The sequence below is a fragment of the Cygnus atratus genome, chromosome 21 (assembly GCF_013377495.2).
Source record: "Cygnus atratus isolate AKBS03 ecotype Queensland, Australia chromosome 21, CAtr_DNAZoo_HiC_assembly, whole genome shotgun sequence".
Classification (NCBI taxonomy): domain Eukaryota; kingdom Metazoa; phylum Chordata; class Aves; order Anseriformes; family Anatidae; genus Cygnus; species Cygnus atratus.
This window is the reverse complement of record NC_066382.1, coordinates 297069-320811: the sequence shown is the minus strand read 5'-3', so window position 1 is coordinate 320811 and position 23743 is coordinate 297069. Positions and strand designations below refer to the sequence as shown.

At 43.9% G+C, this 23743-nt stretch overlaps 1 protein-coding gene across 1 annotated transcript in view; it reads left to right on the top strand.

Annotated features, from left to right (window-relative positions):
- The window catches only part of CAMTA1 (calmodulin binding transcription activator 1), a 376374-nt gene that overhangs the window by 222211 nt on the left and 130420 nt on the right, over positions 1–23743 (top strand). Inside the window, exon 6 of the mRNA XM_050714866.1 lies at positions 11769–11840. Within this exon, the coding sequence (XP_050570823.1) occupies positions 11769–11840 (72 nt within the window). The remainder of the gene's footprint in view (positions 1–11768; positions 11841–23743) is intronic.

The window sequence follows — 23743 nt, the reverse complement described above, 5'->3', positions numbered from 1 at the left end:
TGTCCATGTTCAGGCTACCTCAGACAGAGAAAGGCAGGGGCTTATATTGAATGTAAACAACCTGCTAAAAAAGGCTTGACCTTGGACTTTAATTTACTATTGAGCTGCAGGTAAGAGATCAATGGGTAAGTGCCAGAGGATTCAATAGAGAGTGGACAGTACCAGTAAATGCTCTTGCTGAAACTGTGCAGGCTACCAGAATAAAGAAAATGTATAGAAAAGAGGGGTTGGGGCATACTGGAAAACACAGTTTCTGACTATTATTATTATTATTACAATAATTTAACCCACTCTGACAACCCTGTTGGATTTGCAATTATATTTCTGCGTAACTCTTCCTTCATGTCAAACCCAATGAAAAGAATATCCTGGTACCCAGCTGTGCAACGGATTTGGAAAATGTGTACTGGGCAGTACGCTGGGCATTAATTACTGAGCCTCTTTCTGCACGGACAATGGCCGTGTGCCATTAGTGTTCTAATAGGGAAGGTGAGAACAACAGCAGCTTCCTGGAGCTCCTGCCTCAGCTGAGCCCGCGTCCTGCTCGGCTTTGCAGCCGGGCCCATGCTCGAATGAGGCGTTGTACCCCGTGGCACCTCTCACAGTACTGTGATGAATCTAAATGACTGCAGTGTTTGAAATTCCTGAACCTGTGGTGAGTCCTTCAGGTGCAGGAGGAGGTGGTGGTTTATGCAGCCAGCCTGCAAGTATCCCTCTTGCTGCAGAACGCCAGCTTGAGCTAGCAACTGGGAAAGCTCTGCAGGAGCCTGTTTGTTAGGCTGATGGCCCTGGTAAGAGAGAAAGTATCTGCTGGTAAGGACAATCATTTTCCAGTAAGACAGGCATATTAAAAGTATAAAATCTTGTCACGGACACCACTGCAAGTAACAACCCATTCAGAGTCCTTCCCCTCTGTGTCCCATACTTCTCTCAGCAGACGGTGTATCACAGAGCATCTCCTCTGAGTGCTCTTTGCTTACAGAAAGGCATGCAAGTGAGGGCATATTATACCCTGGTGCTCACTTTGGGAGTGCTTCTGGGACTGAGCCACATGCTTTGAACATTAAAGTAGCTGGGAACAAGAAATAGATACAGCTAGATTTTATTCCTGAAGAAATGCGTACATGTTAAAAGAGGAAATGTCATTACCCTTCAGTGTTACAAAGGTAGCACAGTTCGGCATCTCTTCTTTTTTTTTTCCTCTTGATACAGAAAAACAGAGTCTTTGTCTAAAGACTAGACTTAAAGGAAACAGCATTTACTGTAAAAATCAAGAGAAAGTGCAAAAAAACCCATCACTTTCTAGAGACTCGTCTCCTTCCTGCATGAGAGGAACATGGAGCAAAGTGTGCTGAAGACGGGAGTTGTTCACAGGGATCTGGATGAGAAGTGCTAAGATGGAGAGCTAGAGTCTGTGCAGGGGACTTGCAAAGAAAGCTCTGAAGATCAAATTGGGAGGATGGAGGGACTTGTGTAAGGCATGCAGCATGGGATTGCAGGCATAATGAAACCTGGTTTTGTGATGTTTTACGTGAGGTTTCAAACTGGCGTAGAAAAGAGCAGATGATTTGAGGAGATGCCAAATGCAGGAACCACCATACTTGAATAGCTGAGGTTCTCTTGTTTGAATCTCAAAATAAACTCTTGGTAAGTTTTAAAATTTGGGGTACCCAAGCTTAGTGCCCATATAGGTAGATTTCTGCCAGTTAGCCATTATTATTAGAAGGGTAATTTATAGGAGTAAGACAATTAAAACCTGCAATCCTTGCAGTGATTTCAGAATTCCACAGAGGGAAAACGGGTTTGAAAAGCAACCCATTAAACATTTAAATATTTCATAAAATATTAAACACTTCAAAAATTGCTTTCTAACAAGTCATGAAGTAAATAGAAAGATATTTGATAACAAAAACTACCAGAATTGACAAGGTCCTGTAAGCAATACAGCTTGGCTTTAAATTGAGGATGCAATAACCTCTGCTCCTTTGATTAGCCATAAAACGAGATCTGTGTGCTCAATCCAGAAATCGTTATCTAGGTGTACCTGCTGGTGACATCAAGGGCATCAGGAGGGTTTGAAGCACGTCAGAAAAAGAGCCAATACAGTGATAAATAAATAAATAAGTAAAAAAATAGTCTTACACCAGGCTGAATGCCTGAACAGCAGCCAGTGCCCTGATGCTGCAGAAGTACACCGTGATGCTGTGCAGGCTGGGACGTCAAAATATCTGCGTGTGCGTGAGCTCGGCCTCTTTCTGCTTGTGGTGAGCAAAGTGGGGTCTGCAGAGAATCCACTGCAAGCCTTGCAGGTCTCCCAGGACTGAGTATTAACACCCTGCACAACAGTATTTTCTTGGTGGAACAGAAAAGTAAAAATCACAATGAACTAATGATTCTCCAGTAAAGGCAAGGCAAGGAACATGGAACTGGACTAATGTTTCATTGCTGTAATGTCCCCTTTAACTTTAGTTATGAGGCCTCTTGGGTTTTTCAGAGAGAAAATGAAGATCCTAACTGAATCAGTCTTTTATGTTGCAATCTGTTGCCTAAAAATTAAAGGCCAGATTATCTGGGATTTTAAACTGTAGAAATGTTAAGGTGTTTTTTTGTGATTTGCTGTCAGTACATAAGGATTCCTTGTCCAAATTTACAAACTATAAGTAATTGTTTAAGCTTTGGTGACATCGATAAAATACTTGCCAGCAGCGTAGGTTATTCCCATGCACATTTTTTGTTGTACTATGTGTAAATGGAGGAAAAATCTAAACCTGTCCAATGTCTCTGTTTTGTTAAAATCAGTAGTGAGAAAACATGTTTAGCAATTTTTTTTAGTTGAAGATTTGCTGCAGTGGAGATACTGTAGCAGGAAATTTTGGATGCCTCCCTATGTTATGACACTTTCTTCCCTTTTTAGATCAAAATAAAACCTCCAAGTGTTGCCTGTCTGCCCTCCTGGATGGTTTCTCAGTGTTGCGGGGTTCAGCCGGTGTTACACCTCATGATTTTAAAAGGTTAAACTGGGGCCGATCTGCACAAAGAAATGTTTAGGTTGGTTTTCTGTTTCATATCTGTCACGTTTGTGTCATTTTGCCCTATGAGAGTGGTCAAAAAAAATCTTCTGGCTATGTTCGCTTGGCCAAGCCCCAACATTGCTCTCCCCCTCCCCAGCTGCATCTTACTGTTCAGGGAGAAAAAGTAAGATTGATGGCATTAGGTTCCCTGTGCATGGTGTTGGCATCGAGTCAGGGGATTTTATAGCAGCATGTTGGCTTTTCTCGCTGAATTTTGATTAATGGAGCTGGCTGGAGCTGCTGCTGTCTCCCAGCTCCTTCAGCTGACAGGGGCGAGCATAATCTGATGTTTAAATGGATTTGGAACGCGTCTGTGGCTTTAGCATCCGTGTCCTGAAGGAAAGACCATCTGCTACAAGATAACCTGATCTCAGAGGGCACTCACTTCAGATCTGTTTGAGAAGAGAGATGACATACACAGAATCTGAGGGTTTCCCCCATGCGTACTAATTTGGTGGTGAATAGGCAGCTCACGTTACAGACTCAATTTTTAAGTTGCCCTGCACTTCTAGCCAGGTTCTTCCCTTTCAGAGAAGAGTAGCAGAGAATTTTGTGGGTACTTTTTACAGATGCAGATGGAAAATGGTTCCTACATGTAAAGCAAATATATTAGTACAAACAGCTAACAAACTTTGAGTATTGATTACAATTTGTATGACATTCAGATATATCATGTTCAGGAAGGTTGGGTAGTGCATCTGCTGGGATGTGGTGGTGAAAAGAATGGGATGCAATGGTGTCTATATGAACAGATATTGGAAATGTCTATGATAGAGATGGCGGAGTTGTTTTTATTGTTGCATTTTGACTGGTATCTCTGAAACACAGGTTGTTGCATTGAAAGGAAAATACTGATACGAGAACTTACAGGCTGCTTTCCCACTTTTCCTTATCAGGGAAAAGTATTGGGGCATCCTTTCACTCCTTACAAAGTAAGGGTGGGCTGCATTATCCTCAAATGCCGAGAGGCTCCAAGCAACTTCTGCTTTCTGCCTGTGAGTTTCAGTGCTGCTGCTGCACTGGTTAGTGTTCTTTTGGAGTATGCTTGCATTTTAAAGGAGTAGAACGGTCCAAGGCAACAGAAAGCTTGTTCCTTTCTGGTTTTATACACCTCAGAAATTTTTATCACGTGCAGCCCACATGTTACTGTATGGTTTAAATTGCTGTGCTCTACCTTTTCCTAGCATGGTGCATGGCTGAGGAGGTAACGTGGAGGCTGAAGTCAAGAGCAGACCTTGACTGGGCTCAGGTACAACAGTTAATTTAGAAGACCTGTAATTTATCATTAGAACGATGAGAAGAATGAAGTTAAAACCTCACTTGGCTTTCCTGGGAGGTCTGATCCATGGCAGCAATGCACACTGCTGCAAGCCGTAGGTTATTCCCTGATGACAGTTGGTGGAGAAGCTCTGAAAATGTAGGTGCCATTCCAGAAGAAAATGCAGCGCCGGGCAGTAGTGTAACAGAGAGGTGATTAGTTGCATGCTGCTTAACAACATGAGGGCTAGGAACAGCAGTGGGGTTTTCCACCCTCCAACAGTAGTCATATTACAGAGCCATTGACACAGCTGCTATTCTGGTGCTCTCCCTGCTCGCATCCTCAGTTTATTAGACATTGACAGTATATTCACATTGGCAGTTCCAACTTGCTGCTGTGGGCTGTGGAAAATGTTTGAAAGACACGGGACTACACAGAAACTAGCACGTGTTCAAACACTTCAAGGTAGCTCTTAGGTCCTGATGCTTTCCTTGCTTTGTGCTCTTTGGGATGTGAGGCAAGCTTTTGTGTTCAGCACGACAGGGGACAGACTAACAGTCATTTTCCCTGTAAGCTTTATCCATGGGAGGTGGAGGTTTTGGATTTCACTTGTGTTACAGTCAGATTCCATTATTTGGGGCATTTTTTGTTGCTGTTGCCGTGACTATGTTTGTTTGAAAAGGCTATTTGTTTAGGGATTTTGGTGTAAATCCCATACTGCCTAGGAGAGGCACCAGGGCAGAAGTGTGTGCCCAGGGCATTGAGCAAGCAGCCTGGTCCGTCCCCTGCCTTCCCACAAGTCTGGAGGCAGAGGACCTTATTTTTTCCCTGCTGACCTGTATAGGTCATACTTAGGATGTGTGCAAGCTGCTGGGATATTAGAAGTTGAAGCCTTACGCCATAAAATTACTCAAGTATATTTTAATAATTTAGAGCCACGGGTCTTACATGGTTTGTTCTCTAAAGATTGATTTAGCTTCTTATTAAGGGAATTGGGAATTCAGTGTGAAAATCTGAACAAAATCCTGACTTTTTTTTTTTTATAAATATCCACTAGTGTAACTCACTGGGGAGAAGAATTTCAAAGTCTGACCAACCCTATCTTGAATTTTTGATTCCTTGCTCTCCTATTTCCATTCCCAAGGTGTTCTTGTTAAGGAAGAACACCTCAGCATTATTGTATTATTTTTAAATAAGCTACAATCACTTTAAGGAGCTTAGGATAAAAAAATGCACTAATACTTCGATTTTTTTCCTCCAGTTCTCAGAGGTTTGATAATGCAAGATGTGAGCTGCATATAAATGGAAGGGTAGGCAGTTCTAATTGCCCAACTATGCCCCTCTGTCCAGAGAAAGTCCTTTTTTCTTTAATGAGCAGTCGATTTTAGAAAGGTACAAGATGAAGTGGAGCTGGCAGAGGTGGACTCTCTGGGAGCAGCCCTGGGGCTGCAAATAAACTGTTTGGAGCTGAGAACTTCTGGAGGCATGTATGGACTTCATGTTGAAGGGGAGTTACGGGGTGTTGTCACTCAGAAGCAGGAGGGACGTAGCATGGAGAGCGTGGCTTTGTCGTACAGGCTGGTGTGAGCTTGGTAGTACTGTTCTGACCTGAATGGAGTTGCCTGCAGAAACAGGACCGTCTTCACCTCAGAGGTACTCCTGCTATCAACATGCGTGACTGTCAAATCTCTGCTTCTCTTCCCCTGGGAGTTGGAAGGATTGCCCCATGTGCCTCCCCACTGTCCTCCAGGCGAGCGTTGCTGGGGAAGGTTTGCGTTGTGCTAGTGGCGTTTTGCCGCTGGGTGGTCTCAGAATTGCGCTGCTGCTTCCCAGCCCGGCTGCGGCAAGGGGAGGATGTTTAACCGGCTGGTTTGTCAGCATAAAGGGGCACCTCTGACACTGCAGTATTTCAGGACAAAGTCTACGCTCGTTGCATGTTCAAATTTCCTGCCTAAGTGTGTACAACACTGTGCAACGTTTCCAAGACCACTTTGCAATTTTGCTTGCGCCTCTCTGGAAAATGCATCCAGCAGCCTTCCCTGACGGTGCCTAAGTTAATGGCCAAAAAAGCACTCTGCTCACCTCTGCAAGCATTCAGAGCCTTACTCTCATCTCATTGTTTTCCTCTCTTCCCTGCTCTGTAGGCTTCTTCACCTGACTGTTGCCTCCTGGAAACATCTTTATGGCATTTTTTGTCCAAAACCGTCGTCTTGATTACTTTCTGTTGGCTGGAGGGGCAGGGGGGATATGAAACTGTTAATATTTAAACCTCTAAATGTCATGTAATTTGCAAACCTAAGCGCATCCCTCCCTGAAAGGTGACTGCGGCACGCTCCAAGGGAAGCTGTTCCTGCCGCAGCAGTCACCGTCCCGCGGCGGCACCTGAGGGCTGGGAGCTGCATCCAAGTCCTCGGCCCAGGGCAGCTGCCCCCCGGGCTGCCTTCTGGGGACAGGCTGGTGCCTATTGCCATACCCAGTGCTCATCCAGGAGGTGACAGAAGTTCACGTCTTCGTCTCTGTTTTCAAAACAGAAATCATAAGCTGCTGAAGAGGCTTTTCTCTTCAGGCAGTTCAGAAATACTATTTCTTTTCTCCTAGAGATTTTGTGAACTTAAAAGGAAATCAGGAAAAAACAATTCTTCTCTGTCCAGCCCATTAATTCAGCATGCTCAGAACAGAATTAACCTTGGCAAGCCTTGTAGAGGAGAGAGTAATTCTAACCTTAAAAATCTGCTGATTAAAGCTGGTTTCAGGAATTCGATTTCACTTAATGCATTGGCTGAGAGCCCAGCCCAGCATTAACATAACCACAGACACACAGGCCGTGGCATTTTTTTACCTTCCCAGTAAAAAAAAAAAAAGGAAAAAAGACGAAACAGCTAATGAAACCCCTTTTGCCTGTTTTGAGCAAGAGGTTGGGTTTTGTTGTTGTTGTTTTGTTTGTTTGTTTGTTTTGTTTTTTAGAGACTCCTTTAACTAACTGCATTGCTTGCTGTGGTAACTGGGAGTTTGCCATAGAGCTTTGCCATCCATGCTTGGGGATGTGTAAGATTTAGTCTGTGGCTGTTTGTACTATCTGAGCTTCCTTTAGATAAGTACAGCTTTGAGGTACCATCTTCAGCTGGATTTAAACAACAGACCTGTAGATAAAAGACCAGGTCTCTCAAGGAATTTCAGTTTTGTTCTGAAGAGTTCACAGGAAAAGCGCAAGTCTCAGGAGTGAAAGCAAGGAGGACCAGGTAGCAGTCACAGATGAGATTGCGGTGCTACCTTCCACGTGCTCTTGCTGCAGGCAGCCTGTGGCGTGCCTGGACCCAGCTCAGGGAAGGGACTGCCTCATGCTCAGCAAATAGCTTCTGTCTCCTCCTGGAGGACAGTTTCCTTGAGCAGCTAAGGAGTGCTGCTGTGCTTTGGGCACCTCTCTCCTTTGCAGTGCCCTCTCCACCATGGCAGCGTGCCTGTAGCTGCTGGCTGCACAGCGAGCCCGGGGAACCTCAGTGCTGCTGGACTTGTGTAGTCCTCCTGAAAATGCACCAGTTGCTAAAGCCATCAGCCTCAACAGGAATCCAGAAACGTGTATCAGATGGTTTTAGTCTCTCTCATAGCTGAGGAATGTGGGTGCTTCCCCCATTCAAATAGATCATAGCATTTAAAACATCACTTACCAGTACAAGGAGAAAAATCACTTTATCTGCTAAGCTATGCACACTTTTCCTTCCTGGGATCTAATTTTTAATTTTAACTTTCCCTAAGGTTGGGGTCCTTGACTTCTGCATCAGCCTCTGTTTTGGGCACCAGAGTGGTGGATGCACATGCTGTGAAAGCTTCTTCAGAGGAGGGCTCTGGACCTGCTTTCAAAGTCCTTGCTGGGAAGCTGTTCAGACGTGGTGATCCTGAACCTTCCACGCTGCTTTCCAAAATGGGAAGACCAGTTCTGAGTCAGCAGAACTGTATATTAAAGACCTTTCAATAAAGCACCAGGCTGCAGTGCAGCCAAGAATCACTGTCAAGGCTTATCTTAAACAAACACTGTCTGCTTTTTTCCCATGCTGAATGGTGGGATTAAAATGTTAAGCTTTTCTTTGGATTATTTTCCTGAGGTTTTTCCCCCCTTTTTTTTTTCTCTCTCTTTTTTTTTTGTGTGTGTGCGTGTGAAATGTACCCTTCACATATTTAAAAACCGTTATTAATCTTTGTCATTTATATTTTAAAAATAACTCTGTGATAGAAGCCAGCAGTCTTTAAATCCTTTTTAATTCAAGCCGACCTTGTGAGCGATTATCTTGCGGAGGAGACGTTGCAGCCAGCCTCTCAGTGTACTCGCTGATAAGCGTGCGCTTTTAATGACACACCTGAAATGATGGCTTTCCCTCTGCACTAATCCTGTTACAGGGCATGCTAATGATGTCAAGGCTGGCAAGTTCATTGTCTGCAGAGTATTTTCATAGTTTATGAAGGTGCCTTCGAGACAGAAGACTTATAAATCAAGATACACCAGACCCTTTGTGTTTGCACCAAACAGCTGGGATTCCTGCACTGGAGAGATTATAGAGCCAGAGCCCGTGTCCCGGTGTGAGCTGGTTTGCAGCCAAGATAATGGCATTACTCAGGCATGACAGAGCACAGAGTAAAATATGCAGGTCATCCAAACAAGTGCCAATAAAGCCTTGATTCCACACGTTAACCTTAACATCAGTATTTATGACATGGCGTCCATATCTGCAAAAACAGATATTCTAGACAATTCAGACAGTGATTTATAGATAAGATTTTCTAGCACCCATCCGCTTATGTTTCAGTTAACGTGATTCAAAGTCTTGTTGAAAGTCTTGTTGAAGTTTCACCAGAGTGAGGGCCATCCCATCTTGCAACTGTGGGGAAGACCAGAATTAAGAGTAAGGAAATAAGAGCGTTTTTCCTTGACAGCAGACAGCTGACTGGCCTTCAGTCTCCCCGGCACGCTGACCCAGCAGCACCCCGCATCCCTCGTGGCAGCACTTACCCTCCCTCCCTGCGTGCAGAGCGGGGTGACAGCTTCAGCTGCTGCCAGCGCCCAGCTCCTGCCCACAGACGCTCCCCATTCAGAGCTCCCACTGAGGGCAGAGGTTGCCGGATGGCCACCGAGAGAGGAATTAATTGCAGAAACTGGGGAGAAACTCCTAACTCACTCAGTTTTGATGTTTCAGGACTTCAAATACACGGCATACGTTCAGTTGGTAAATTTGTTTTATGAGAGCCCTTTAGCTGATGGCATTCAGGTTGCTAATATTTACACTGAACATTTTAAAATATTTACCCCAAATAGTTTTTAATAGTTTTAATATTTAAAATGTTTTGGAACTCATAAACAGTAGGCTTGCTTTCCAAATAAGGTTTTTTAATGATATAGCTGTTCTGCATTTTTTCCATTCTTTTTTTAGTGTTCATAGACCAAATTTCCCCAATTTGAATGTACCTGTCCATCTGATGTGCTGTTGTTCATACCCAAACACCAGAAGAAGGGCTTAGGATGGTGATAATTTATGAACGTTTACTCCCTTTCTGCATATGTTTGTTTATTTCAAGATCATCACGCAAGTTGGTTGTATGTAATTTCAGCATCTTTCCCTCAAACACAGCACTGCAGAAGGGAGTGGGAATACCTGTTTGGGACAGGGAAATTCTTCCTTGCCCTGACTGCTGTTGTGTTAGGGAGAAGTTGGTAGCTGTCTATTTGCCTATTGTAGTTTGCTCCTACGTGTTGGGAAATGTTCACTGGATTCTAAATATCTTTCCATTGGATTTAAAAAAAAAAAAAAAAGAAGAAGAAAGCAGCAGCCTGCCACGCCATCAGTGAGGAATTGAAAGGCTTAGCCCCAAGTTCAGTGCTGGATGCAAAAGCACCAAGTCCTGTGTTTCCCTGTTCATTCTGCAGCTGCACAGAGCGCTGCTCTCCAAGCTCTGACACCACAGGGCAGAGCATTTGCATCTGCACATACTGAGCTGCCTTGGCCGCCTGCGGGGCACAGGCACTGCGCCACCCCGCACAAGGCCCTGGAGCACTGACCTGCTCCCCAGGGAACAGCAAGGGCCCATAGCAGTGTGCAGAGAGTGGTAATTATGAGCGTTGTTGCAACCAGTGCAGTCGCTGGAGTAAAGCAAAAAATGAAGTTCCTCTGCAAAATCCCCTGCAGCTGGCTTTACTTAGTTTTTCCTTCTGTAATTGTAGAATATCGGCATGCCTAAAACATGCATGATCTGTGATCTTTCAGAGGAAATATCTGAAGAAAGCTGCAAGCAGATTGCTCGTTTGTTGCAATCTCTCATTTAAGGAAAACTAATCACCTTCAGTAGAGGGGAATATATCATCACATGCATGCCCATCCCCACTCCCCACGTGGACTATATTAAAAGCCAGCAGAGTCAGAAAATAATATTGTTTTCTTAGCAATAAATGTGGTTTTTGGGCAGGAATTGTATGGGGATCTTTTTATAACAGTTTTGTGTTTGGTTTGTACTGGTCTTAGCTTCCAACTGACAGTGTTGTTTCAGTTTTAACACACTGGAAATCTGATTTTGCTACAGGAAGAATTCCTTACCCTTACTCGTTTCAGGTAATTGGACAAGCAAAGTTCATTAAAACAACAGTAACAAAACACTATCTTCTCATTTTGCTGTATAAAACAATACATGACAACAATTTTTTCAGTTTACATGCTCTCAATTTTAAATTTGTGTACCTGAGTGATAAGCCATGTAAAATAGGTGTGTTTTTTTTAATATATATTAATAAAGAAATTACATATGTTGAATTGTTTGGATCTGGAGCAATATGGGGGGACTTTATTTCTTCTGATCTTACCTAGGTGGCTGAGCTTCAGTTCAGTGCAGTACCTTGTCACAGAAGTGGCTATGAAGAGAGCCTAGGCAGCCTGCTAAGTGTTTCTGATGACAACTGGGACAGTTGGCAACGCTGATTTGGGAATTCAGGCACTTTGGTTCTAGTTCTGCCCCCACAGGGCTAGTGCATCTCCAAGGGGTTTCTCTGCAGCAGAAGCTGAGGACGTTGCGATGGCACCGTGAGTCATTGAGTAACTGAAAAAGCCTCGGTCACCCCTATCAAAAACTGACAAGAAGGCTGAATAAGGATCTGGTCATCTGCAGTTTGGGGCTTATGTCCATATATAAACTAGAGAAATGTTTAAACTCTGTCCATTGAGTCTTTAACCCACAGTAGTGTTTAAAATGTATTCTCCTAAAATTTTGCCCTGCTATAACCTGCCATTCTGTTTTACCAGCAGAATCAAAGCCCTGGACTGACTACAAAAAATGCCAGTGTAGCATACCAGATAATGTTCTCTCATTCCTGTCTCTGGGTGCTGCCTTTTAAACTTGCTCGTCATCCAGATAATGATTTCTTTCCCTAACTCTGTATCTGCTTTCTCTTTTTTTGTCCTTAGTGCTTGTATGGCTGTTACGTCCATTCTTCCATCATCCCCACGTTTCACAGAAGGTGCTACTGGCTTCTTCAGGTAGGATGGTGATGAATTCCTTTCTTGTGGTTTTATTCCAAATGAACTTGTACGGCTATGTTTCTTTTTGCTGTTGGGGAAGTCAGCTGTGCCCTTCGCTGGGGTGTTTGATTGCTTTGGGGGATGTTTCTTGTCCGAAGGTGATAGGAATTTTCATAAAGTGTTACATCTTTCTTTAGAGTTGTGATATGTTTTCTCTAGATAAGTTTCTAGCAAATACAGAGCTGATGTATAGCTCCCTTTCTCTTTATAACATGAGCTTAAGTGTACCCTAAACAGAGTCAGCTGAAGTGAGATTTCTAGATTTTTAGTTTGTTTTTTTCCATTTTGAAGCAAGTCATGCATGCTTCCTGAGCATGCAACGTCGTGGGAGAGAAAGCAGCCTGTGGGGATTTGTCTGAATTTAGTGTAAACCTCATGGCAAGCTGCACAAAAAGGGTGGGTGGAACGGCTTTCCTCCAGCAGGGAGTTTAGTTCTGAGGTAGTTCTGTTGGGTTACTGGGTGATTCTTCTCCTCATTGTTGTGGGCACGATCAAGTCCCTTGAAAGGTCTAGCAGTTTTCCTCCTCGTTCTGCAGCGTTTGGGTAGTGGCCTCATACTGAGTGGTCCTCGGGACGTGGTAGGTGTGCTCGGGTTCACTCGCTGAGTGCCTGGGGTGGGTATTTGCTGACACTGGAGTGCTAAATGTAGGTTTGCTGAGCTACTTGTATTGACTATTTACTGTTGCTTACAAATGCTGAGCATGTGGAAGCAATTCATTTTCTTTTGTTAGAAAACAGCACTTGACAAATACTGTAATAATGTTATTGTTTTAAAGATTAAACCCCCGCAGTCCTGAACACAACTGGGTCTAAGGAAAATGACATCTGTTTTGAGAAGTAAATGGAAAATACTTCCATGTTTTTCCCTTGGTTTGGAATCACACTTCCATATTAAAAAAGACAAAGCTGTTGCTCTCTCAGCTGCATAAAAAGACACCCCACAAACCACAGAAGATGGTGCCTACTCAGTGGGCTTAATCAAAGGGAACATACACAAAATGTTACTGTCCTCTGTTACGCTTACGTGCATCTCTGAGCTCTGTTTGCATCCTCAAAATACAAATGTCGAATGTAAGTAAAGGGGCAAAAACCCTTCACTGCTGCAGTCAGAGCAGTCGGTATTTCACCTGCATGGAGGAAAACTGTGGTATTGTGACTTTGCTGAAAATGCAGTGCAACCATGTTGAATCTACCAACTTTGAGCCCTTCTCCTAGCTGCAGGAGGTTTTCCTCACCACCTCTCCAGCTCCTGACCTGTGTACGAAGTTGGATGTAGCAGGCAGCAAGGAGATGGGGGAGCTGTTTATAAGCATGACTAAAGAAGCCATTAAAAGTTCACAGTTCAGTGCACGGAACTGAACAAAATCTCTAAACTTAGAGTCCAGTTTTCCTTGGGCAGCAGACAGCTGTTTGTTTTATTATTTAGCGGCTGTCTCTGCTGGTGCCTGTGATGGATGATGTGACATGAGAATTCAAAGGAAATTCTAAGTTAATTCTGAAGTGTAGGCACAGCATGGCAGCACTGTGTGTGCTTGCTCAGTTAGTGTTTTCTCCCAGGTGTCCCCAGTGAAGGCAGAGAGAGGACTAGGATGGGTGGAATAGCAGATCACTTGGTTCTCGCAGTTCTTGTCTACATAGGAACAGGAAGTTGGTTAGGGTGTTGGTGAAATGATCCTCATTCTGCAGTCCCAAGAGCTCTGGGAAATAGAAGTGTTGTGAAAGCTTGGAAGGTGTTTAGCTTTGCTCAGTGCATACACCAGCACCTCCAGCTCCTGGCGTGCTCGGCCCCATAGTGGTGCTGTAGGTCCTTCCCCAGAGCACCAGCTGCTGGTCTGCAGCAACCGGAGCCCAGGCTTCAGCCCCTGCCAGTGCCAGGAGGCTTCCAGCATTGCTAAAAGGCAGCTCTGCTCACGAAATTTTTCACGTAAGCTGAAAATCTTGAGGAAGGCCACTTTCTGAAGAAATTCACAGGGCAGACAGCAGAGTCCCTCCTATCAGATGCCAAGATGAACAGGTGATGCAAAATAGACTGCAAAACTCCAACCCAAAGTTGGACTGTGACCTGCAGGGAGGCTTGCTCCCGAACACTAGGCATTTCTTCATTACCTCTAAGAGAGTATTTTCTAGCTTTGCACATTTTTCCATCAGGAAACTTCCCCCAGTTTCAACCCACTATCCACTAGCCTGAGCGACGCTCGTGTAGCCTGTGTGCTCCCCAACGAAAGACAGTCCCGGGAGCCCCCTCTGCTGTGGGCGGAACAGCCTGCGGGAGTCCCGCAGAGGTCCTCCTCTCCCAGGTCAGCCCTCTTCTCGTTAATCACCTGCTTTTGTTGTCCGCTCTCAGGGGGCACCACTGACCTTTGCTGGGACATTTAGGAAGCCTGTATCTAACCAGTTGCAGTGCAGTACCACAGGATCTCCTTTCCTGTGTCCTGAGGTCTGGCTCTTTCGTGGTCAATGTTTAGGCCATCTTCTTTGCTCTGGTAATTGATTGGGATTGAGAAGAGTGAACTTGGAAATACATTTCTTATGAGCCTATTTTTAAAATGTGATGCAGGACATTTCGTTGTGGATGTAGTATGCTTTTATTTAGAAACAAGGGCGCATTGTGCCTTCACTGTGTGAGGTGGCTCAGTTTCAGGCAGGGCTGGGTCCCACCAGGCCCGCAGCGGTGCGGAGCTTCGCGCTGGGTCGGTGCCCGACGGCCAGGCTGCGGCGCTGGTCGGGGGGCTGGCTGCGGGCACAGGGGGAGACGGCCCCGCTGAGAGCCGAGGTCGCTGCACCCGGGGGCTCTGTAAGGCTGCCCCAAGCGCAGTGGAAAAATGCTTGCTTTCCTTGCAGACTGACTTAGGCAGCCGTTTGGCCTTGCTTTTTCCACTTGGCACTGCGTTTTGATTTCTTAATTTTACAATGGAAGGCTTTAAGGACAGTACATAATAAAAATAATAAAGTACTTTTATTATTAAAGTTAATAATAAGTATTATTAATAATAAATAAATAAATAGTATTAAAGTTAATAATAAAAGATTAATGTGAACAATGCTATAAGCCTAATTCATCAACGTGCACCCCTGTGGGACACAATTCTGGAACACCCTCCTGTCCTATTAGAACTGCCAAATTATTCAAATGTATATTTAATGAATCTGAACTGTAAGCAAGTGTGTTTTTCAGGGGAGGACAGTGTCCTTGTGGCAGCAACACCTTGGTGAAGGGATGAGGCCCAGGTGGGTGCGAGGAGCCTGATCTCAGTCTGCAGCAGAGCACAAGGACGATGATGCTGGGTCTTTCACAACTCAGCAGTGGATGTTAATTTAGAGAAACAGGTTTTGTGTGCACTTGGAAGGCAGCATGACAGCCAGCTCCTGACTGAAAGGCAAACGGTTTTCAGTCGAGTAGCGTTCACAACAGACCAAGTCCTTTTATCTTTTCCAAGCGTTTCCTTCAAGGCTCTGGCCAGTAATAAGTTCATGGTAATAATGTTTTCAGTGTTTCCTGTTGCCAAAGAGATACTATCCTGGCTTCATTTTCAGAGGGGAAAAGGAAAAATATCATTGCGATGGCAAACCTGGCACTGTGTGGTTGCGATAGCAAGTCTGCTATACAGGACACAGCTGAGTTTTCCTCCTTTGTAATCTGAAGTTTTGTGGTGGTTTTTTTGAGACATTTTAGTCTTTCTTCATAATAGGTTTTTAGTGCTGCCTTACCAAAAAAGATACTTTAGTTTTCTTTTTAATAGATTTTGTAATTGTAGAACAAACATTGTAATGCCTCTGCAGAAGACCTTCCAGCTCTGGGCGCTCAGCCTCCCATACTGACTTCTTGGAGCTGAGTGAAGGAATAATGACAAAGGTGGTTCTCTACACTGTTTTCATATTTTTCTTTCGCATTCCTGATTTCTAGAAAAATAAAGTCATGGTCTGCACAACACACAGACAAAGAGAGAGATGATGAGGTGAACAACTTCTTCGAAGAGCATTTGGGAGGCCATGAAGAAATCTTCAGTAGCACCTTAAAAACCAGACTGCTGCAAAGCCTCCTGGACTCATAATTTGCTTCATCTTTAATTAGTTGTACTCTTTTTTGGACTATCTTCCAGTTTCCAGACATTTCATTTGGCCCTCTGCACTGCCATTCCCAAGGAAATTAATGATACTGTTATAAAAAGAAATAGCTTTTGTTTTTGAATTCTGCCCCAAGTCACGCATTGCCTTGCCTTTTCAGTGCTTCTTCTGGCTCTGGGTGAGGCAGTGCTTGAGCTGCACTTTGTGAGCACTGCGGGCGGGTGGCCCTCACGGCCCCCTGCTGCGGCGCAGCTCCGCATGTGGCCCCAAGGAACCCGCCTCGTGCCGCGGCCCCAAGGAGGAGCCGCTCTGTGGGGACAGCAGGGGTCTGGCCCGTCTGGTCCAGGACCCAGCCCAGGCGGGTGGAGGCATTCCTCGCGTCCCGCGGCGCTGTCCCCAGCTCAGGCCTCGAGCGGGAATCTCGCTGAAAGCCTCACAAAGCTGATGGCATGTGACACCATCCCTTTCTAAAGGGCTCCTCGTGGTTTCGCATGCCCGGCAGCGCTAAACCCAGTAACTGAATATAGAATGGTTCTTTTCTTTTTGGCATTACTGGTTAGCTTTCTAAAAGAAACAGTGCCTTAGCCGTTTGCAGTCAGTCAAGCACAGAACAGCACTGTGAAGTCTTTTTTTAGGTGTGAGTGATGGCGGGTACTCCTGGAAAGCCTTCAGCACACAAGCACTGCCACTGTGCTGGTTGGCTTGTTTGCCAGCAGGACGTTCGTGTACGAGCACACGTGCTGCATGTGTTCAAACCTCCAAAATGGCACCAGATTTTCTGTCAATAGAAAAGAAAAATGTTTGTACTCATAATGACTAACGCAGGAAAAAATGTGGATTTTCAGATATAGTCTATTTTCAAACATTGGCACAGCTGACTACAAAATGCAGAGTTCCCTTCTGTGTACTGGTAATTGGCACCCCAGGAATTTAAAATTAATCTAGTACCAGGCTCCCAGGGCTGGCTGCTGTGAGCGAAGGTTATTGGAAGCAGGCTTTGTCTGTAACCATTAATACCAATGTGTTTCTTGCTCTTTTCCACTCCCATGCAGTACAGCTGGAGACTCTCTGTTGGACAGTCTGATGGGGAGCAGGGCTGATGGTTGGCATTTTCCATCCCGCCTTTAGGAGATTCTGAATATCTTTTCTTGTGTTGGTGTTAAGACACTGCAATTGTGGGTAGCAATATGTTGAAAACAGTCTTTCTTTCTCTTGTAATAAGTCATATACAGCCTGTGCGTGCTATAGAAACATGCTTTTTTTTTTTTTAATGAATTCACAGTAACTATATATATTAGTTCTTCATGACATGGGAGAGAACTTTTTCGTATTGCTATCTTTTCTATAATTGTTTGCTTAAACATGGAGAGAATGTGTATTTGAGGCACTTTGTTTTCATTAATATTATTATTTGTTTTTTTCCAAATGCCTTCCCACTTGCTGCAGTAATTTAATAACAACAACGGTCACAGCAAAGAGAGGCCAGGAATCGTTGACAGAAGGCTGCTGACATGCTAGGACATCCTGTGGTTCAGCTATAAAAGAAAAAAAATGGAATAAATGGAATAAAACAAAAGGAATTATGAGCAAATATTCAAATAAAGCCTATGAATTAGTTCAAAGAATATTCATTAGCTTAGTCATTTGCCAGTACCATTTGCACAGGTGAGATTTTCTTGATAAACATGTTTGTGGAAGTAGGAAGTGCAGGGAATACTGATACCTATGGATGTTCAGTCTGTTGGTGTTTACCTATTCATCACAGCCCATCAAACAAATTAAGGCTAGCAAGCATTTGAGAGCAATATGTAGGCAGATACCTTTCTCACACGGTATGCACATTAACTGCTCGCTGAATTATTTACAATGGTGAAAAAAGTGTGTAAATAGCAAAGAGCCCCCAGATAAGTCCACGGAGAGGAGTGTGGCACAGGCCAGCAGGGCACAGGCTCATCTGCCAGCAGAGGGAGGACAGGGCCTATGTCCCAGCAGGGCTTGCCTCAGTCCCACGATGGCCCTGGGTACCCCACCTGAAAGGCACTCGAGGACTTTTCCCTTGTCTCCTGCAGACTTGTGTAACATCTAGAAAATCTGCACCCTTCATATACTGCCGCATTGCCCCTGCACTGCTGTTGTGGTGGGTCAGACATGCCAGTGCTGGAAGAAGGTAATCTGGGGATGACAGAAAAAGTACAGGAGATGCCAGTACCCGTCAGAGAGCTGTTGCAAATCAGGCTTCACGGTAATGGCTGCAATGCAAACATCCAGTCTTGTAATAGCTAAAAACCAGCTGTGTTGCATCATTATGCCTTGCAGACTCACGGGATGCTCTCAGCAGCCAGGGGAGTCACTGTGAGGCTTTACCACAGAGTAGAAAACGTCAGGAAGAAATCCAGGCAGATCAGCAGCTGTACAGGTGTGATGTCCAGGCAAGAAGTCTGTCCTGGAAGGAGTAAGTGAGACATGCTGATGGGGGCGGTGCAGGTGTGCAGAGTGCTGTTAGTGGTGTTTAATCATCCTTCACGCAGTCCTGCGTGCACCAGCTGCATCTTTCAGAGTATCCATAAGCCATATCTGATAGCTCATGCTGTGCTGCACCAAGCAGCAGCTTCCGCTTCCCTGGCTTGAGAAGCAAGTGACAGCTTGAAGATTTTGGTCTTTTTAAACATGAATTGGAAATATTACAATCTCATAAAAATTCTTGAGACTTCTGCTCAGTAATAGTTTTTATTTTTCATTTGGGTAAAATAGAAATGACTGGGCAATAAAGCATTAAAGATCTTGCACTGTATGTGGGCACTTTAGATAGGTCCCATATTGTTGAAGGAACAAGGAGTAAGTCAGGCACTTGTCATAATGAGCCTTTGCCTTTTTTCCAACAGGAATGCAAACTGTTGCTATTATGCTAACACATTTTCCCAAAGTGTGAATGTTAGCCCATATGACAAAATTAACTGTGTATGGCAGTGTGACAAAGGATGGCAGTGGTATCTAACTGGCGTTAGTGTGGCCTGGTGTCACGAGCTGCAGCTCCACAGCACCGCAGCACTGATCTGCTACGTGGCCATGGGACCGTGACAGAAGAACCCGAGGTTCAGGATGCCTGCCAGAGAAGTGACGGTAGCGGTGATGTTCACAACCCTGCACAGAGGCACTCTGAGACCTATTGCCTTTAGCGCTATTTAATTTTGAAGTTCTTCATGCAGGGTCTCTGCCCCAGTGTAGAGGCAGTTACTCTGTGATTGCTATTAAGCTTAAGGAAATCCAACAGAGAGTACAGAAGTAAAGTGGAGTAAACTGCTATTTATTCCAGTGCCTAATCAGAGCCTATGCATATCCAAGGGTTAAAAACACTCATTTTAATCCCAAGATTTCTTTCTACCTGTGGCTGGAAGGTGAAGCCTCCCGGAATTTTCACAGGGAGGTTTTGCGATACTCGCCATGCATGACATGGTTTCTGGGGCCTGAAAAATCCAGAGGTTTTTTCGTAATTATGTCAGTCTCTCTGATGTCACACACTTTTAACCCATATTTACTCCTGAAAATAAATTTCAAAGAAACCCTTTGAGAGGTGTTAGCTGCGCCCCCTCACAAACACTTGAACCTGTTTCCTCCATTTTGGTCAGAGAAGAGAAGCTGTTAGGTACCCACTTGCCAATCTCAGTGAGACTCAGTCTCTGCAGGGATCACACAAAATGAAGCTCTGTTTGAGAGGAGTGAATAATTACATATGTTTGAAGGCTCCTTTTGTGGCTCTGGACTTTGCATAAAGCTCAAGTTCCATTTAGTGTGAATGCCCCAAAACTTAATTTTAAATTGTATTAATACAGCTTTTCTAAAAACAATTTGTGTTGTGCTTTGTTGTACTTACAGTTCTTTGGACAAATTATTTTAGTCAGTAGTCCAAAATGCTTTTGTTATGTTTGTAACATGAATTGCAATTACAAATTACAGTGCAGGAGCCTTTCCTTGCTTTCCTTTTTCCCTAGAAAACCTCACCTTTGTTTCTTATGTAACTCATTGCTCTGAATAAGGGTTGCCACTGTGGGTTTTCCTCTCTCCTTTTCTTGTTTTCAGGACTAGCTGTGAAAATGGCCATTTGTTTACTCTGGTCACTCCTTCAAATCTGTAGCTGTCTATAAGTTGCAGGACGCAGGCATAAACCCAGCAATAAAGGGAAAAGAGAAATGAAGTAGTGTGTCATGTAGTTCCTTAGAGATGAAAATTATTAATTAGTCTTATTATCCAGAACATGCCAGTCTGCTAATCCTTCACCAGACAAACTGTTTTATGCCTCCAATGCTACATGCTATCAGCTCTGTGAAATGGTTGCTTTGAATATAAAAGACTGTGCACGATGGTTTGGTTGCCATCTTAATTTGTCAAACCAAATAAATGGTGTTCTCACTTGTATTTGACAACTTCGAAAAGGCAGAAAAAAAGTAAAAGCCCTTTAATTGTCTTATATACGGTTGTTTCTTTAGTGTAATCTTCTTTTGCAAGTGCATTCTTAATGAAGTACTCATCTTTAAAGCACAGGAATAAGTGATTATAAATATATATATTTGCCCCAGGAAACACTTCTATTTTTTTCTCTTTTTCCCCTTTGAAGGTGGATGCAGCCCTACTTGAAGACTTTTTGGTCAATCTCAGTATTTCTGCACTGTTGTTAAAACAAATAAAAGTTTTGTGATGCCTTGAAATAACAACTTTGCTGGGCATCTTCTCTGTTTCACTGATGAATTTTGGGCAATGCAGTTGCTGTTTGTGGCTCGTGGCTAGCTGAGGTCTTGGCCAAGTCTCTTGCCTGGACGTGGTTGTTCGTTTTTGCTGAGTTTCCGCAGGGCAGAGCATCCCCCTTTGGGAGCGCGTGGTCGGCCAGTGCAGCAGTGGTGGGCGCTGCTGGTGTCCCTGAGAGAGCTGCTGGGGAAGCAGCCCTCCTGATGGCACAGCAGAGGCTCGCCGGGGGGTGGTTCAGCTCAGTAACATGCTGTGGGCTGTCTTGCACTCATCTTCTCATTCCTCACTTTACTCTTTTCATGTGAACAGGATAAGCAAGACAAAACGAATAATGTAAGATGGTGCAGAAGAGGTAGAGTATCCTTTAACTTCCTTCTGATACAATTACGACCTTTTTAATGAACGTGTAGACGTTTTCAGGGCAACTGCATCCATTGAAACCCATCTTCAGTCTTTGAAATAGTATAGACATAAGTTTGTGCGCGCACACGCACTCCTGTGATCTGTTCAAGTTGAAGGCTATTTTTGCCTTATTTTTCTTCCTTCAAGTTTTACTTGCTCACTGATGTTAACTTCACATAGGGTCATTGCCTTCACTAAAATTAAATTCCATCTGGCAAAGCTCATCACAAGCTGTTTTCTGTCTCCTTCCTCTTGGTAAGAACAAAGCTATCCTGTGCACTGGACTCCAAAATCACCCTCCTTTGTTTCACAGAAAGTACACCCCCTCTTTTATTAGAGGAAGGACAAAACATAGAAGGGGACCTCACCTATGAGGCCTCCTTTTTGGGAGAACCAGAAGTGTGTCTATTTTACATCCATCTTCACACTCCAGACCACAGAAATGAATCAGGATGTTGCTTTCATGAAAAATGTTTTTCATGACAAAAATCTATAGTAGATAAAATTGAACTTGCAACTCAGCCTAGGCCATACCCTTTTATCAGTCTGGATACCTTCAAAACAAAGATGTGTTTTGACACTTGCAGGATGAGGAAAATGGGTCTGTGGAGAAATGCAGCAATAACCCTCTTCTGATGTTCCAGCAAAGGGGAAACAGAGAGGATTACAAATGAACTGGTATCTAGAAGGCTGGAAACATTTTAGCAGGAGTGCTTTATCTTTTGTAATGTTTTTATAAATTATTTATCAACACACTTGCTGCATTTTTCCTTGAAATTGGATAGAAAAGCAAAATGTATAGCAGGCAGATTATATTCTAGAAGAAAGACGCCAGTGATTAAAAAACAGTTTCCAACTATTTCAAACGTATAACTTTATTTTAGATGAGTAGTCTGCTATTTTGGTATCACTCTCCACCATTTTAAAGAAAAGGCAGGATTCATTCTTTAGATGTATGAGAAGACTGACACTAATGCAAGCAAACTAAAACACAGTCAGAGCGCTTTAGCTGTTGCTTAAATAATCTGTTGTCATTTATAGAAGAGATGCATTTCCCAAACTGCTTTGGGACGTGCCTTGGTTGCTAATCAAGAGGAGTTATTATAGGGGCAACATAAAAAAGTCCAAAACATGGCCGACTCCTGCAAAAATGGAAAGCAGATTTTATGCTTTTGGCTCTTTGTGGAAATGATGCACCATTTGCACTTTACATTTGACTTGGGGGACTGAAAGCAGTGTTATCTGTCACTTTATAGCCGCTGTAATCCTGCCATGTGCTATTGGCACAGCTAATGTGACGGGGGAGAGCAGCACGTGCCCAAGCCAGCTGTGTTACCAGGCAGCATTTTGTTTGCAATTCAGGCAGCGCCGCACTGATGTGACACTGGCCTTATGCAAACAGCCTTGTCTCTATCTGTTCCTAGTGACTTCTTCCAGGAGCACCTGCGTTATCAAAAATGTATTTTGCCCCAATGGTTACAAAAAGAACAGAAAACAGGATTAGTTCAGGGATGCCTGAGGACCCTGCTGAGGTGTCACATTGCTGGAGAATATTAAAATCTTTATGACACAAATTGGAACCAGATTGCTTTTGCTGGAATGTATGCCCACCTGTTCGCCTAGGAAGATCCCATCAAGTGGGCCCATGCATGCTTTCAGACTCTGCCCTGTTTTGGACCTGTGATGTTATCACCAAAGTATCCTCACTGCAGGAATCACTGTCAGAGAACAGCACAACTCAGCTGGAAATTAAATCAAGACACAGATTTCGAGTTACTTATTAATACTCCCTTTATACCAAGGATTAGGTTTTTGGTGATGCTTAAATTGAATTCTAATGCTGTTTTGAAATGTATAATATGCTGAATTTACTTCACCTCAGGTTTGAGTTAATGGTTTATTAAATTACACACCTTGCAGTAGCAAGGCTGTTTCCTGGCGTAGGACATTTAGGCTTAGAGAAGGAATGCAGCAATTTTGCTGATCTCATCCACGTACTCCCTGACCAATTATTAGGTCTGCAGGTGTCCATGAATGTATTATACTGTCAACTGAAGTTTCACCTGCACTGGTAAGGCATAATGAGGGATTAGGTTGGAAATTTTGTAGTGAATAAAATTGCAGTTTGAGTTTAGAGATTTAGAGTACATTTCAGGGTGGGTGTGAGAGGGCTTGTAGCAGATGCTGCTAAGACTGAAGTCTCTCATTCTAACACAGGACATTTTTTCTTTTAATATGTAGTGGTTTGGCCTGCAGTGAGTTACCTCTCTTTTGTATTTCATCTATTAAGGCACTCTTTTCTAAGTGTTTCAGGCAAATCACTTCCTAGTTGCCTGTGGTTTTGAATGCTTTTCTTGCTGTCCTTCTGCCTGTGTGAACTTCTCACTTATCCAGGTTGCTTTTATTCTCAAAATCATCTTTTATTTCTGAAGGAGTATCTGTCTATTCCTCTTCTGTTGAATGGCTGCCTTCAGCTATCTCCTGCTGCCTTAACACTGCTGCTGTCTGCTCCCAGCTAATGAATCCTCTGAGGTCTCCTTTCTTGCCCTGCCCTGCTCACACGAGGGGCACAAGCGGCTACTTTGCTGTCATGACAGTCTGGCACAGTGTCCGCGGCTCAGCTGAGGACCCTTGCCTGTGTCCATTGCCACTGA